General features: G+C 30.5%; 1 protein-coding gene across 4 annotated transcripts in view; it reads right to left on the bottom strand.

The window, feature by feature from the left end:
* Positions 1–5648: 5648 nt before the first annotated feature.
* The window catches only part of LOC129920964 (zinc finger protein 184), a 56380-nt gene continuing 48390 nt past the window's right edge, over positions 5649–13638 (bottom strand). For 3 of the 4 annotated variants that reach the window (XM_056002548.1, XM_056002549.1, XM_056002550.1), the window contains one exon: positions 5649–13076. In XM_056002548.1, coding sequence (XP_055858523.1) covers positions 12520–13076 — 557 coding nt within the window. In that variant the 3' untranslated portion in view covers positions 5649–12519. The remainder of the gene's footprint in view (positions 13077–13638) is intronic. The other variant, XR_008773445.1, reaches the window with a different exon arrangement.

Genomic DNA, 13638 nt, shown 5'->3' with positions numbered 1-13638 from the left:
ATTATGGTGAATCTAATGATGGCCAATGTCAGTCATATAGTTGGTATCATGCTGCATTATTTTTTTTTACAAAAAATGCTTATTTTTTGAGGGAAAAAAGTATTTTGACAAACGTTCTTTTTTAATGTTGGTAAGGTAAGGTAATGGATTTTACGTGTTTCAAGCACGTATAAAACTGACGGACTTGTTAAGGCTCCGATTTGTAAAAGAGTGTGCAAAACGCATAACTTAACATTGAAATTAATGCATCTTCTGTTGCAAGTCATAATTTCGGTGTGACTGTTAAAAAATCTGTGGAGAACTGAATTTATCGCGGGAAACTATAAATTACCAAATATGAAAACACAAAAATATAATTATACTATTCAAAATTTACCACGAATGGACAAAAAATGAAAAAATGCACTAAAAAAAAGACGCATTTTGGGGAATTCACTTTTAATTGCGGATTGACTCCAAAAAGTCTGGATTTGGAAATGCCATTCTTTCATCAAAAACATTGTTAGCAAAAGTACCCTTTGCATTTGCATTGAGCTCGAAGAAAACAATTTTGCCATATTTATGGCAAAAACAAAAATCCAAAAAAAAATGTACTATGGTATACTAATGTAAATTTATGTTTACACCATCAGAAAGTAGAGATTTTAACGAACAAATTACCAACCGATTTTTTGAATAAAGCTGATATTTTGACACGTGAATTTTCGATTGAAAATAAGGGTGTTTTTTGATATTAATGTCGTTTTCGATTGGAATCACTCAAGGATCCACTCATTCTGAAATCCAATAAAACAATTTGAATTGCTTCCACTCAATTCTATTTTTTTTGTGTTTGTGTTTGTTTTTCTGTGAAATTTAAAATGTCAAATATGGCATAAGACTTGAAGAATAATTAATATGTGAAGAAAATAGTACCTAATATTCAACAAATTAATCGGGAATTCGTTTTGCAAAATATTTTAAAAGCTTAATTTATTTGTTTGAAAATAAATAAACAAATTAATTTCAGAAAACGAAAAAAATTTGAATGAAAAATAATAATAAACAATGATTGAGTGTATATTTGACATGTGAGTATTCATGTATTAGTGCTTCTTGATTTGATTCTGATTTGAAATCAAGAAGAGAATTTCTCTTCTGAGAAGCGTTCTGGCTGTCATTTTCATGCCAATAAAACGGATTCAGAAGTCTTCTGAATGATTCCGGACGCTTCCCGAGAGCCAATCGAAAACGACATAAGTCAAAATAAGGTTAAAAAATAAATATTTTAAATCAAATAAATTACTGTGTATTTGGGACATAATAAGGTGGGTTTTCACCAAATTTCGTAGAAAAAAACATCTTTTTGAAAAAGATAAAAATAAAAAAACAAACACTCGGTTTTTGAATTTTTCACATAAATTTTGATGTTATGTGAAAAAACTGTTGGTGCATAAGTTGTAGATCTTTTTATTGCCTACAACTTTGCTATACAATTTTTTTCCATAGAACTTGTAGTTTTGCCGGAAATCGAGATATACCATTTTTTACCATTAAAAACTCAACCCAACCACATCCCGAAATCGGCTCGCCCGTTATTTTTCCCTTCATTTTTATCATTTTCACCTATTTTTCCAATGGGTTTCATCCTACTATGATTTTTCCTTACTTTTTAATGTTTTTGAAGGCTTCGGCACTGGTCTAATATGCTAATAAAATAAAATTAAATGATTAAAAGACACTTACATGGATGATGGATCCTTGAAGATTTGCGCATATACTGTTGGTCATGTTGGACTTGATTCAAATAAATTTATGCAAATACACTCACAACAAGCTCTGTAACGCGAAAAACTTATCATTTAAGACAAAAATATTTAAAATTAATTTATTATTAGAAACAAAAGAACGTTTAATATTTTAACCAAAAAAATGTCTCAAATTGTTCAAAAAAGTCTTTAATTCACCAACACTATGAGACTTTAGATCACTGTTCTTAAAGATTCGTTTGTTCTCTTGAGGATATCGGATCGGAAATTCTTTTCCACTCTTCATATAGAGCTTATGGTTAGGGTTATATCTTATACGATATTTTCGGAAACTCAAAAATTATTGCACGTTGCGCTGATTTAAATGAAGGCACTACTTAAAGTATCTTGGTTTTTCTCAATTTAGTTTTTGCATTTTTTTTTCTGTCAAGTAGCAACAAGTGGTTTTTTTCGAATAAATTGACAACGACGATTCCTTTATTTAGAAAAATTTTACTGAAATAATTTTTGAGTTACCAATAAAACACGGCTGTAATAAGACGGAGAAATACAAATAAAAAAGTTCTCATACGATTTGAATGGGAAATAGACAAACGCGATGAGCGACCTCTAAAATGAATCTAATGTCGTTTTTGATTGGTCCTCTTGAATGAATATACAGTGGCGACAAAATAAATACACATGTACTTTAAAATTTCTAAAATGAAAGTTTTTCGCACTTTTTTAACTTAAAAGAGCTGTTTTATTAATGAGGAAGTAAGAACACAGAAGATATATTTGATTTATTAAAAAAGAAATGAAGTACATTGAATTCTCTAACAAAAAATAACAACAAAATCATTAATACAGCTCAAGTTTTTTAGGACAAAATAAATAGCACACTTCCTAAAAACAAAACAAATTAAAAAAATTTTAACACAGTCAAAAGAAAATAACTATTATTTGGTTGGGTAACACTTATTATTTATCACAGCATAAAACCAGCGGTTAATAGACGTAACAAGACTTCGAAATCGTTCAAAAGGTACTGAGTACCAAGCTCGTCGAAATTCCTGCCAGTTTGTCCAAATTTGAGGTATCAGACCTGTTAATCGCTTTTCCCACATCACTCTACAAGTCCTCAATGGTAATTCCATAACACCGATTTTTTGGACGGATAGCAATTGTTTCACAGACTTAATCTTATGTTTTGGATCGTTATCCTGTAGAATTGTCCACTTTAAAGGCATTTCCTTCTCAGTAAAAGGTAGAATAGTGTCCCTTAGGATTTCCTTGTACTTAAGGTGGTCCATAATACCCTCTATCCGATGAAATGGCCCCACACCATGCCAAGAAAAACATCCCCAAGCAAGAATACTAGCCCCACCATCCTTAACAGTCTATATTTTATACTGCGGGTCACATTTCAACTGCCCCACGCGGGGACACTATTCTACCTTTTACTGGGGCCCTATTTCGTATTACGAAACGAAAGGGAAAACAACGATACCCACGACCATGGTATAAAAAGAGAAGGTATGATCATTAGAAAAAACTCAGTATCGAGAACTGTCAAACCTTAAAAATGGCTACTTAAGGCTGCTCATTGAAATTGTTGTTGTAAACAAATTTGTCTTGGAAATTGTTGTTGCTTTTGACTGTGCCAAATGCCAAACGTCAAAACCTTATTACCCCATTTTGTAAGATGGCGGCTCTAATGATCATACTTTGTCTTTTTATACCATGACCCACGCCACGACAACGATAGTCACGGCATAGAGCGATTTAGTACAACGATAATGAATCCATGTTTTTTTTTCAAGCGTACCAACCTTACCGTACCAAAGCTGTCAAAAAATAAGTAGATAAACAAAATCTTCAGTGGGAAAAAAAATTTTCTTTTACTTTTCTTGTGCTATTTAATAGTATTTTCTACTCAAAAACATAATAAAATTGAACTTAAGGACATAATTTGTGATTTCGACTATTTATTTTATGAGTTTAAAGAAAAAAATCATCTTTCCGAGAACTTTATCTCCGCCATTGTCAATTGGCCATGAAGATTAAGATCAATTGTTTGTTTTATTCTTTTGTTGTGTTGTGGTGCTTTTATAATAATAAAAAATTTGCTTATTCGTTTTAAAACTTGAGTATGTTTATATTTTTGTATGTTTATTGTAATCAGTAGAAAAAAAATTGGCTTCGAAGTTTGGCAAATTTTTTTTCTAAGCAAGCCAAACGATAGGCAAATGACAGTCGTAAGCATTAACGAGTATCGTTGAAATAAAACGATTATCGTAATACCTAATCGCATTTTAACAAGAACGAAGTAGTTTCAACGATAATCGTTTTACAAAATTGGGCCCCTGAGAAGGAAATGCCTTTAAAGTGGACATTTCTACAGGATACCTAACGATCCAAAACATAAGACTAAGTCTGTGAAACAATTGCTATCCGTCCAAAAAATCGGTGTTATGGAATTGCCAAGCCAGTCCCCAGATCTGAATCCTATTGAGGACTTGTAGAGTGACGTGGGAAAAGCGATTAACAGGTCTGATACCTCAAATTTGGACAAACTTTGGCAGGAATTTCGACGAGCTTGGTACTCAGTACCTTTGGAACGATTTCGGAGTCTTGTTACGTCTATTAACTGCTGGGGTCGAATTACGGCACACGATTACGATCATACGTTAACGTTTTGACTATTTCTGTCTCTATTTGATTATAAGAAAACGGTAGGGACACATAGCAACCATTCGATAACGAACCCCAGGTTTTATGCTGTGATAAATAATAAGGGTTACCCAACCAAATACTAGTTATTTTCTTTTAACTGTGTTAAAATTTTTGCTAATTTGTTTTGTTTTTAGGAAGTGTGCTATTTATTTTGTCCTAAAAAACTTGAGCTGTATTAATGATTTTGTTGTTATTTTTTGTTAAAGAATTCAATGTACTTCATTTTTTTTTTTAATAAATCAAATATATCTTCTGTGTTCTTACTTCCTCATTAATAAAACAGCTCTTTTAAGTTAAAAAAGTGCGAAAAACTTTCATTTTAGAAATTTTAGGGTACATGTGCTATTTATTTTGTCGCCACTGTAAATACATAATAATAATATAAAATATAATAACAATCATAAACGGATCTTCATGATTTTCATCGTCATTAAGTGATGAGTATGATATTGTTGCAGTTAACTTTTTATTAACGGATATTGTGAAAAAAACACACATACAAAGACTTGAAACTTCAAAATGAAAAGAACAGTGTTTGGCTGTTTTTTGGCGTTCGGGGTCGGAGAGCTCTTCCGGATTACCAATTGAAAACGACATAAATGGCTAAAATTTTGAAAGGCATCTTATTTTACGTAGATCTAATTAAAGTGCTGCAGCCATTTGAAATCGTAGATATTTTTAATCACCATAAGAAAAAATGCCTGTAAATTAAAAGGATTATTATTTTATCGAAGCCAAAGGAATGAATTCGTATTAAAACAACGATTTATTACAATTTTCTAAAATCTTATTTTTAATCAATTTCTACAATACTTAAAGTTTGTGTTTTTATTAGTTCTCTTTTTTCAAATATTTCCACCACATTTACTATGCATAAAAATATATATTCATAAATACGTGTGTATTTTCTGAATACATAGAGAAATGCATATTTAGTTTTATTTATTTTTTTGTTTATTTCCATCTTTTTAATCGTTTTCATTTTTAACCTAGGGTATTATATAATTACTTGTTTTTGTTATTTATAATATATATAATATATTTAGTTTTATTGTTTAATGCGTTTTCTTTTTACTTTCATATTCTACTAATATTATAACCACTGTATTTGCTTTTGTTATTTGTTTTTCGTTTTTCTTTTTTTGTTTAAATGATTTCTTCATTGCTTCTACTACTACTTATTATTTTAATAGTTTACATCAACACTATGTATATAACTGCCATATAATTATTCATTCATTTCGTTCTAGTTTTATTGTTTATCATATCGTATATATAGATATATTTGTCAATATACTATGTATAATCTATTCACTATAAATGTAACACATCAACTGTAGAAACATTATTTTCTTTTAATGTGTTTACACGTTATTTGTATAATATTGTTATCATGTATAAATATTTGCTTTTTGAGTTACATTCTGTTTTTATTTATATAATAATGTATGCAAAAATAAATCCATTTTTTTCTTTCCAGATTTTAGGAATCAATGTTGAGATTGGTTTCGGACATTCTCGCTTCTAAGTTTCTTTTTTGTTTTCATACCTTTTTTTATTACCACATAAAAAAACAATATTTTATCTAAAGAACAAAGTTTATGTTTCGTTATTGTTTCAATGTTAATTGGTGTTTGTTGGAGTTTTTTGTTTAATTTTGAATGAAAACGGAGAAATGTGCCCGGGAGAAAGGCTTCCAATCGTAAAACTTCCAGAGTAAATTAAAACTTCCGTTTTAATTTTTTTCCCTTTTCGTTAATAATGATGAAAGAGCGAAAGGGAGCAAAATGTACGAACACTTTTTGATTGGGAGCATTTTTTCTCTTATCAGATTTCTCCGAAGGAAGTTTTTAATCAGAAAAGGTCTCAATATGAAATACAAATAAGATGTGGGTAAACTACATAATATTTAATTTAAAAATTAGAAAACATTAAACGCAGCAAATTTTGAAAACATGATTTCTATAAAATGTATAGTGTTTTATATTTATAACTTAAAAATTAGACAGAACTGTAAATACACACAAGAGTTATGATATATCATTTATAATATATATTGTTTTACTATAAACATTAATTAATTAATCACTTACAAACTAAATTATAATTTTTTTTATAATTTTGAATTGTTTAATACTATAATAAAGTAATTTAGAACGCGCTCAATTTTTAATTGTTCCCTGCATTGTATATCAATTTTGAAAATTTTTATTTTTATAGCGAAAACTGAAAATGTTAATAAAAAAGTAGAATAAGAAAAAATTATGTTTTTCTGCAAACATCTATCACAATTCTGTTATTGTTCAGTGAATCAATAAATTTAAAGCGATTGATTGATTTTATTTAGAAATCAAAATGTTAAAAATTTAAACTTTATGCGGGGATTGAGTTAAACATGAATTGAATTTAATACATAATGATAAACTAGATCTGAAGGCCGTTTGAATTATACGTAGGTACTAGGCGCGGATTTGAATCAGACCAGACGGATTAAAGATAATGTATTGTACCTATGCATGTAAAATTTTCAAGTTTTTCATTTTGTAAAGAGTTCTTTTTTTTTTGAAAGAAAAATTTTGAGCTTAAGCTACTCACAACTTTTTCGATTTAAGGAATTTTGGAGAATCTAAATTACGAAAATGTTTTAGCTATTGATTGCTTAATGTGCAGTCTGTCAGTTGCTGTCCTGCTAAAACTTAACGTAATTCCGATCCATGCTGTCGAGTTAAGTCATAGGAACTCCGTTGTCCTGTTTCCGTTATATCGCTGGCTAAGAATTATTGGGTTGTATGTCTGCAGGGGTTTTCATAAAACATACAACCTTTAAATTCTCGGCCAGAAATATGTAAATACCGTTCATAGTCAGACCGGTTTCAGCGTAAATATGTGTTTATTATTACTAATGTCGTTTTCCAAAATTCAAGGAGTGACACTCCTAGCTATATAATCACTCCAAAAGGAGTGATTTCAAATTCCAAAATTGAAAAAGGAGTGAATTTTTGGAGTGAATTCTTCACTCCCAAAATTTTGAAGGAGTGACGGAGTGATTACCAATACTACTACATTTGACTTCATGGACTGCTTGTCAAATTGTTGGGTGGTTGTTTTTACCTTTTTTTTTGTGAAGGAAATTATATTTATTTACAAAAATTCAATAAAGTATTGTAAAAAATCACTCAAATTGAATTTAAAAGATTGTGTTATCATTATTTCGTATTACAAACACATGCAAAGCAAACGTCAAATCACTCCACTTGTCAAATTCTTCGTGAACAAATTCCAAAATTGTACGAAAAAGGAGTGATTCACTCCATAATTTTGGAAAACGACATAAATCAAAGAAAAGTGTGCGTAGTCGATATAAAGTAAAATTTCATAAAATCCGTGATCTGGTTGGAACCAAAATACAAATATCTTACGTTATTATTATCTTACATAATTAATATCTTATGCAGTTTCATTCGTCGTATCGGAAATTTCGACGAATCAAGCCGCCTTTTCAACTCGATAAATGGTATAATATAGTAATAGATGATAGTTAACGTGATCGTAATTCATTTGGCTACGTAACTCTATCACTATTGTCTCATTTGTAGTGATTAAATTGCAGTTCCTTGGGTGACCGAGCCTCGCTCATCAGTTTTCATCCATGGGATGTTGTGTTCTATTTTCAAATATAAACAACCAAGTTCATTAAGAGTTCATGCCCTAAAAAATATTCTAGAAAAGGGTTCAATTGAAAAGCCTATATCTTCCGGCTTAAAAGCAATAAGAGATAATTCAAAGCGGATTTATGTTTCTCGTAAATACACCATAGTAGAATGCAAGTGGCCTAATTGTGGAATATGAAGTAGACCGCTTTCGTTTTTCGTCGTTTTACCCTTCCATGGATTTACGGCAGCTTTTTCTTGCCGGATTGGTGTTTCAACCGACGGCGACGCGTCGAAGGATATTTTTTGCTGCTTTTTTCATGAGACTTATTAATGACAAAAACGGAGGAAAAAAATGTCAGCTAAAATTAAGCGCAATGTGCGTACTAGGCTTAAGTATTGTATCTTAATATTGTTTTTCACTAAAAGTTATAACACTTATTTACAAAATTAAACTTTTTTTACTGCTGAGACTAAACTATACTTTTGCAAGCTGAATCGGAAGTCAGAAATATTTGATCAACTCCCGTTTTTTTACTTGCGATATAGATACTATAGGGCAAGTTTAGGATTCGTAAAAAAAATCGAACTCGAGATAACAATTTTACATGACATTACGATGATGGAGAATGCCAAAAAAGTGGGTCCGGCAATTCTGTCTGTCTGTCTGTGTGTCTGTCTCTATCTGGAGCTGCAGCCTAAACGAGTGAAGTGATTTTCTTCAAACTTGGTAGTTAGCAGTTTTTGGTGATTCCCTAGAGGGGAAATTGAAATTTTTTTTTTATGACCAAAACTAACGGTACCTGTCATATAACGGAAATAGGAAAGTTAATTTTTTTCAAAAACGGCTCTAACGATTTTGATAAAAATTTTTGTGTGTAGTACTTCACATAAGAGCCAACTTTTGAAATAAAAAAAATATTTTTTGTACCGTTATTAACGGTACCTGTCATAGAACGGTTTTTTTCGTTTCTGAATATCTCGTACAACATTAACCCGATTTAAATTAAAATTTTTATACAAAAGTGTGTAAGTAAAGATAATATTAAAATTTTAGAAAATTTTCAAAAAACGCATTTTTGGTTTTTTAAAAAATATTTCAAATTTTTTTTTTGAAAAATCAATTTTTTGAAAACGGATCAATGAAAAATTTTGAAATTTAGTTTTTATGTGTAAATTAATTATTTCTTCAAAATGGCATACCAACTTTTTTTTTTTTTAAATGTTAACAAATTTTTAAATATAAAAAATTATTTTTTAAAAAAACGGCTCCTACAATTTTCGAAAATTTTTTTCTAAAAATACCTTTTTATACAAGAAATAAAATGGCATATTTTTTTTTTTTTTTAAGATAATTTAAAACGGAGTTTAATTAATTATAAAAACAGATTTAATTTTTTTATATGTACTACTTATGAAATTTTAAATTTCTTGAATAAAAAGCTTTAACATTATTGTTACTTTAAGCATAAGAGCAAGTACGTGCGACCCCAGTCGTGCAATTTATTTAATATGACCCTTAGAAAATGCAAACAAAAAATTGCTAAAAAGTTCCCCAAGTTCCCTGGGTCTATGCTGCGTTGCTTAGCTTAGTTTAGAAGAAAGCAAGAGAGGGCTAATCGAAAGCGCGAAAAGAACCATAACAAAATAACTTCTAACTCCGATCTAATAAAAAAAAAGCTTTGAATACTTTAGTCGAAGTTGGTTACAGGACTGGTAGAAAAGTTTATTTTTGGTGAATCATATTAATTGTATATTTTCATCTGCTTAAAAAAATAATTCAACTAAAATGTATTGGATTTTGGTAAGTTGGGATTAATATCATAATAATCAGTTGAGAATTGACTAAGAAACATTTTTTAACGATTTCAACTCAATAAAAAAGGCAGATTTTAAACTACCACTCAATAAGATTTGAACTCTTTCTTCAGTATTATTTTTTGAGTTTTCAAATTGTTCTCAAAAACCCATTGCATTACATCAAAAATCTTTTGCAAATAAGCAACAGTCAGAAAAACACTCTATAATCTGTTATATTTATGTATTTTGTTTTAAGTACATTTTATTTGTGACTCTACAAATAAAACTCTTTTAAAACCAAGATTTGCTTCCTTGTTCTGGAACATCAATTCAAGGGAGGAGAATTGGTCAGTTAGGGCATGGAAATTCCTGCCTAGCATATCAGGTGCCAACATTTGCACGACAAAACTTGGCACACGTTTCACTATGTATAGGATAGAGTTTTGTTCGGTTTTATGTGTCCACTTCATCCCTTATATTTTCCATTTGAATCGAGATTATAACGGAACTCCTTTGGATTTGGTGCACCAGTCATGAGTACTTTACAATATAGTCACGTAGTAGAGCACTTGAATTTGGTTTTACTAGATTATCATTTTCATCTATTCATAGTCTGCCATCTCCAAATGAACGCAACGTCATTTTTGACATCCACAATTTATCAAAATAGTTGATGAGTATAGGTCCTGTACGTGTTTCCTACAAAATAGAAGAACCTTCCGCTGCTTTCTTCAATCAAGTGTTTCTTGCATGAGGATCACAAATTGTCACCAAAATAATTCATCTTGGTATCCTGCCTGACGACTCTTGGCTGAACCTACCACGTACAAGGTGACAACAAACTTCTCAACAACAACCATTAATAAGAAAATTCCATAATTTGATACCGAGTAAAATACTGGTTCCTATGGTTTTCCAATCCTAGTTATCATTTCTTCTCTTAAATTGTTCTGCTAGGGTGAAGGAACAACAGTACCAAATCCGTACATTTTCCTGTAGTACAATTTCGCAAGTGAAAAGGAATGCTAAACAAAAAGGAAAATTAGGCTTAAGTTTCGGTGGGAGCGATTCAAGCGATTAGTCGCTCAAGCGAATTGGCTCGAATGCTGGTGCATAGCTTGAATTCATTGTATGTAGCGATTTGAAATCATAATATGTTTTTTTTTCTTCTCACATTTTGGTAAAATCGCTTTCATGGCTTAGTTGAAAACAACTACAAATTTGAGTCGCTTTATTCACTTACATTTATCGATACAAAAAAATTTAAGCGATCACCGAAACTATTGCCTGAGCACTTTAGATGTGTTTTTTTAAAATGTGGATCCAATATTAAGTTAGGCTAATCCCCAGTTTGAATTTTTTATAAATACTGGCAAACTATTAAACATGTAATTAGAGAAAAGTATAAAATCGCTATAAACAACTAACGCACGATACAAAAACTCAGACCATTAAAAAAGAAAATAAAACAAAACAAATAGTTAATTACGAAGAAAACAAAAAAAAACGAAATGAATTTCTAAATTTTGTGTTTATTAAACCATTTTCATTAAAATGATATTATTTGTTCAAAAATAATACCTTGCACAAATCTATGTATTCTGTTGCCTTAGATAGTATACATTAGAAGTTAGTGTTATATGTATAATATGTTTATATTTGTTAATCATATGTATAAAGTATATTAGAATATTTATATATAATATTGATTTCATAAAAAACGCCTTTAAAAAGCTTTTTTTTTCGTGTGATTTATTAAATATTTATAGTTTTTACTTATTTTTTTCATTCTCGTTTATGCATTTTTTGTAAAATTATGTTGAAATTATATTTCAAAAATATATTTTCAATTGCTACATAGTGTTTCTTTTTTTTTATAAAATTCGATTTGAAAAATATGTGTATTTGTGTTGAGAATTCGAAAAAAAAAAGTTTTGAAATATGTTAAGTGAAGCTGAAATGCAAATAATAATACATAAGTAAATAAATCTATGCGAAGAATATTTTTTAATATAATATGCTTGAATTTAAAAAAAAAATGATAGTGTTTATTTTTTTTTAGTGGTGTGTGTGCTTAGATCTAAATATATTGAAGAGAGGCAACCGCCACCTTCTAAGAATATATAAGTGAACTTATGAGATTTTGTAGTTTTTATCTTCTTTATTTTTCTCCGACAAATTAATCACAAATGTCGTTTTTGAAAGTTGCAAATCTAGACAAAACTCGATTTTTATGGTTAGGTTCCTGGGGAATCTTTTAAAAACTTTATTGTTGTTGCGTTCTCGTGGAGATTATTGCACAAAGCTTTTTGTGTATATTTTGTAAGCAAAGCTTTTCATTAAAAAGAAATGAAAATTAATTTAATAAAACAGTAAATTGGTTTCTTTGTTTTCGATTGTTCCTTAAGTAAAGTTTTGAGCTTTCTAAACCAAGGCCCAGCCTTGAACGTTCATTATATTGAAACAAACAAAACCGTCAGATGAATTTCAACTTATTGGCTAAATTAAAAGAGTTGAAAAAAAATTATCAAAATAAATGTGTAACTTAACTTTCCCTTATCCATTTTCGCTCTCTGGGTCTCATTCTCTCCTTTACTACATACCTCCTAATACACCACTGGATGTTGTTCGACATTTGTTGGCAAATGTTGTAGTTGCATAGCAGCTCGAGCTATAGCCGAAGGATCAGCTCCAATGAGAGCTAACGGCACTGAAGGCGGTTGAGGCTGTTGATGCTGTTGTGGTTGCTGTTGTGATTGTTGTTGAGCTTGTTGTTGTTGCTGGTGTTGTTGATGGCTTTGTTGCTGATGTTGTTGTTGTTGGACTTGTTGCTGCTGTTGCTGTTGTTGTTGCTGTTGTTGTTGTTGTTGTTGTTGCTGCTGCTGTTGTTGCCGATGCTCAGCTTGTTGATGTTGAGCTGCTTGCTGGATCGACAGCTGCAAAAGCTGTTGTTGTTGCAATTGATGTTGATGTTGGTGTTGCTGCTGCTGCTGTTGTTGTTGCAAGTGAGTTTGTTGCTTTATATGTGAAGTTATAGTAGATGTAACCATTGGCACTAGACCAGGTGCCAGAAGGGCGGGATTGCCAGTATTATTTGCACTTGAGCTGCCTGCAGTTGAAGTGATTTGTTGTATAGTATGCATGGTTGGGGGTTGATGAGGAACTGGAATGCAGAGTTTATAGTTAATTTATTTGGTTCAGAAAAGGGAGTTGTGCAAAATTGTTTTATTTTTATAAAATATAATTTAATAAATATCTAGAAAAAGGATCTGTAAATTTGTCAAGTCAAAATACATATGAATCGGTCATTGCAATAATTATCATTTTTATCAAAAAACAAAACCGACTTCCATGGCTAAAACTGGGTTTTATGGTTTTTCTAATAGTTCCTACGGTCAGAACTGAACGAAATTGAAACGGGACCATATGGCAGCCACCAGCTTTCCAATACAAAAAGAATTGGTTCACTCAGTCCAAAGTTATGAGGTAACAAAAAAAAAAAAATACAGTCGAATTGAATACCTCCTGCTTTTTGGAAGTCGGTAAAAACCACTTAAGTCACATTTTTTTTCAAAATCGATTTTTTTGCTGAAAATCGTTCCTCAAAGGTAGGTTCGTATTCTGGGTAAAAAGCAGATAGGATAATGCATTCCTTCAAATTATAAAGTTTTTGGAATAAACAACTTAAATCCAGGAACTTAAGAGGTTTTTGCATACACTGTTTG

This window comes from Episyrphus balteatus, chromosome 1 (genome assembly GCF_945859705.1).
Source record: "Episyrphus balteatus chromosome 1, idEpiBalt1.1, whole genome shotgun sequence".
NCBI classification, from domain to species: domain Eukaryota; kingdom Metazoa; phylum Arthropoda; class Insecta; order Diptera; family Syrphidae; genus Episyrphus; species Episyrphus balteatus.
The sequence above is the reverse complement of the archived record's forward strand: the minus strand, read 5'-3'. Positions and strand labels throughout refer to the sequence as shown.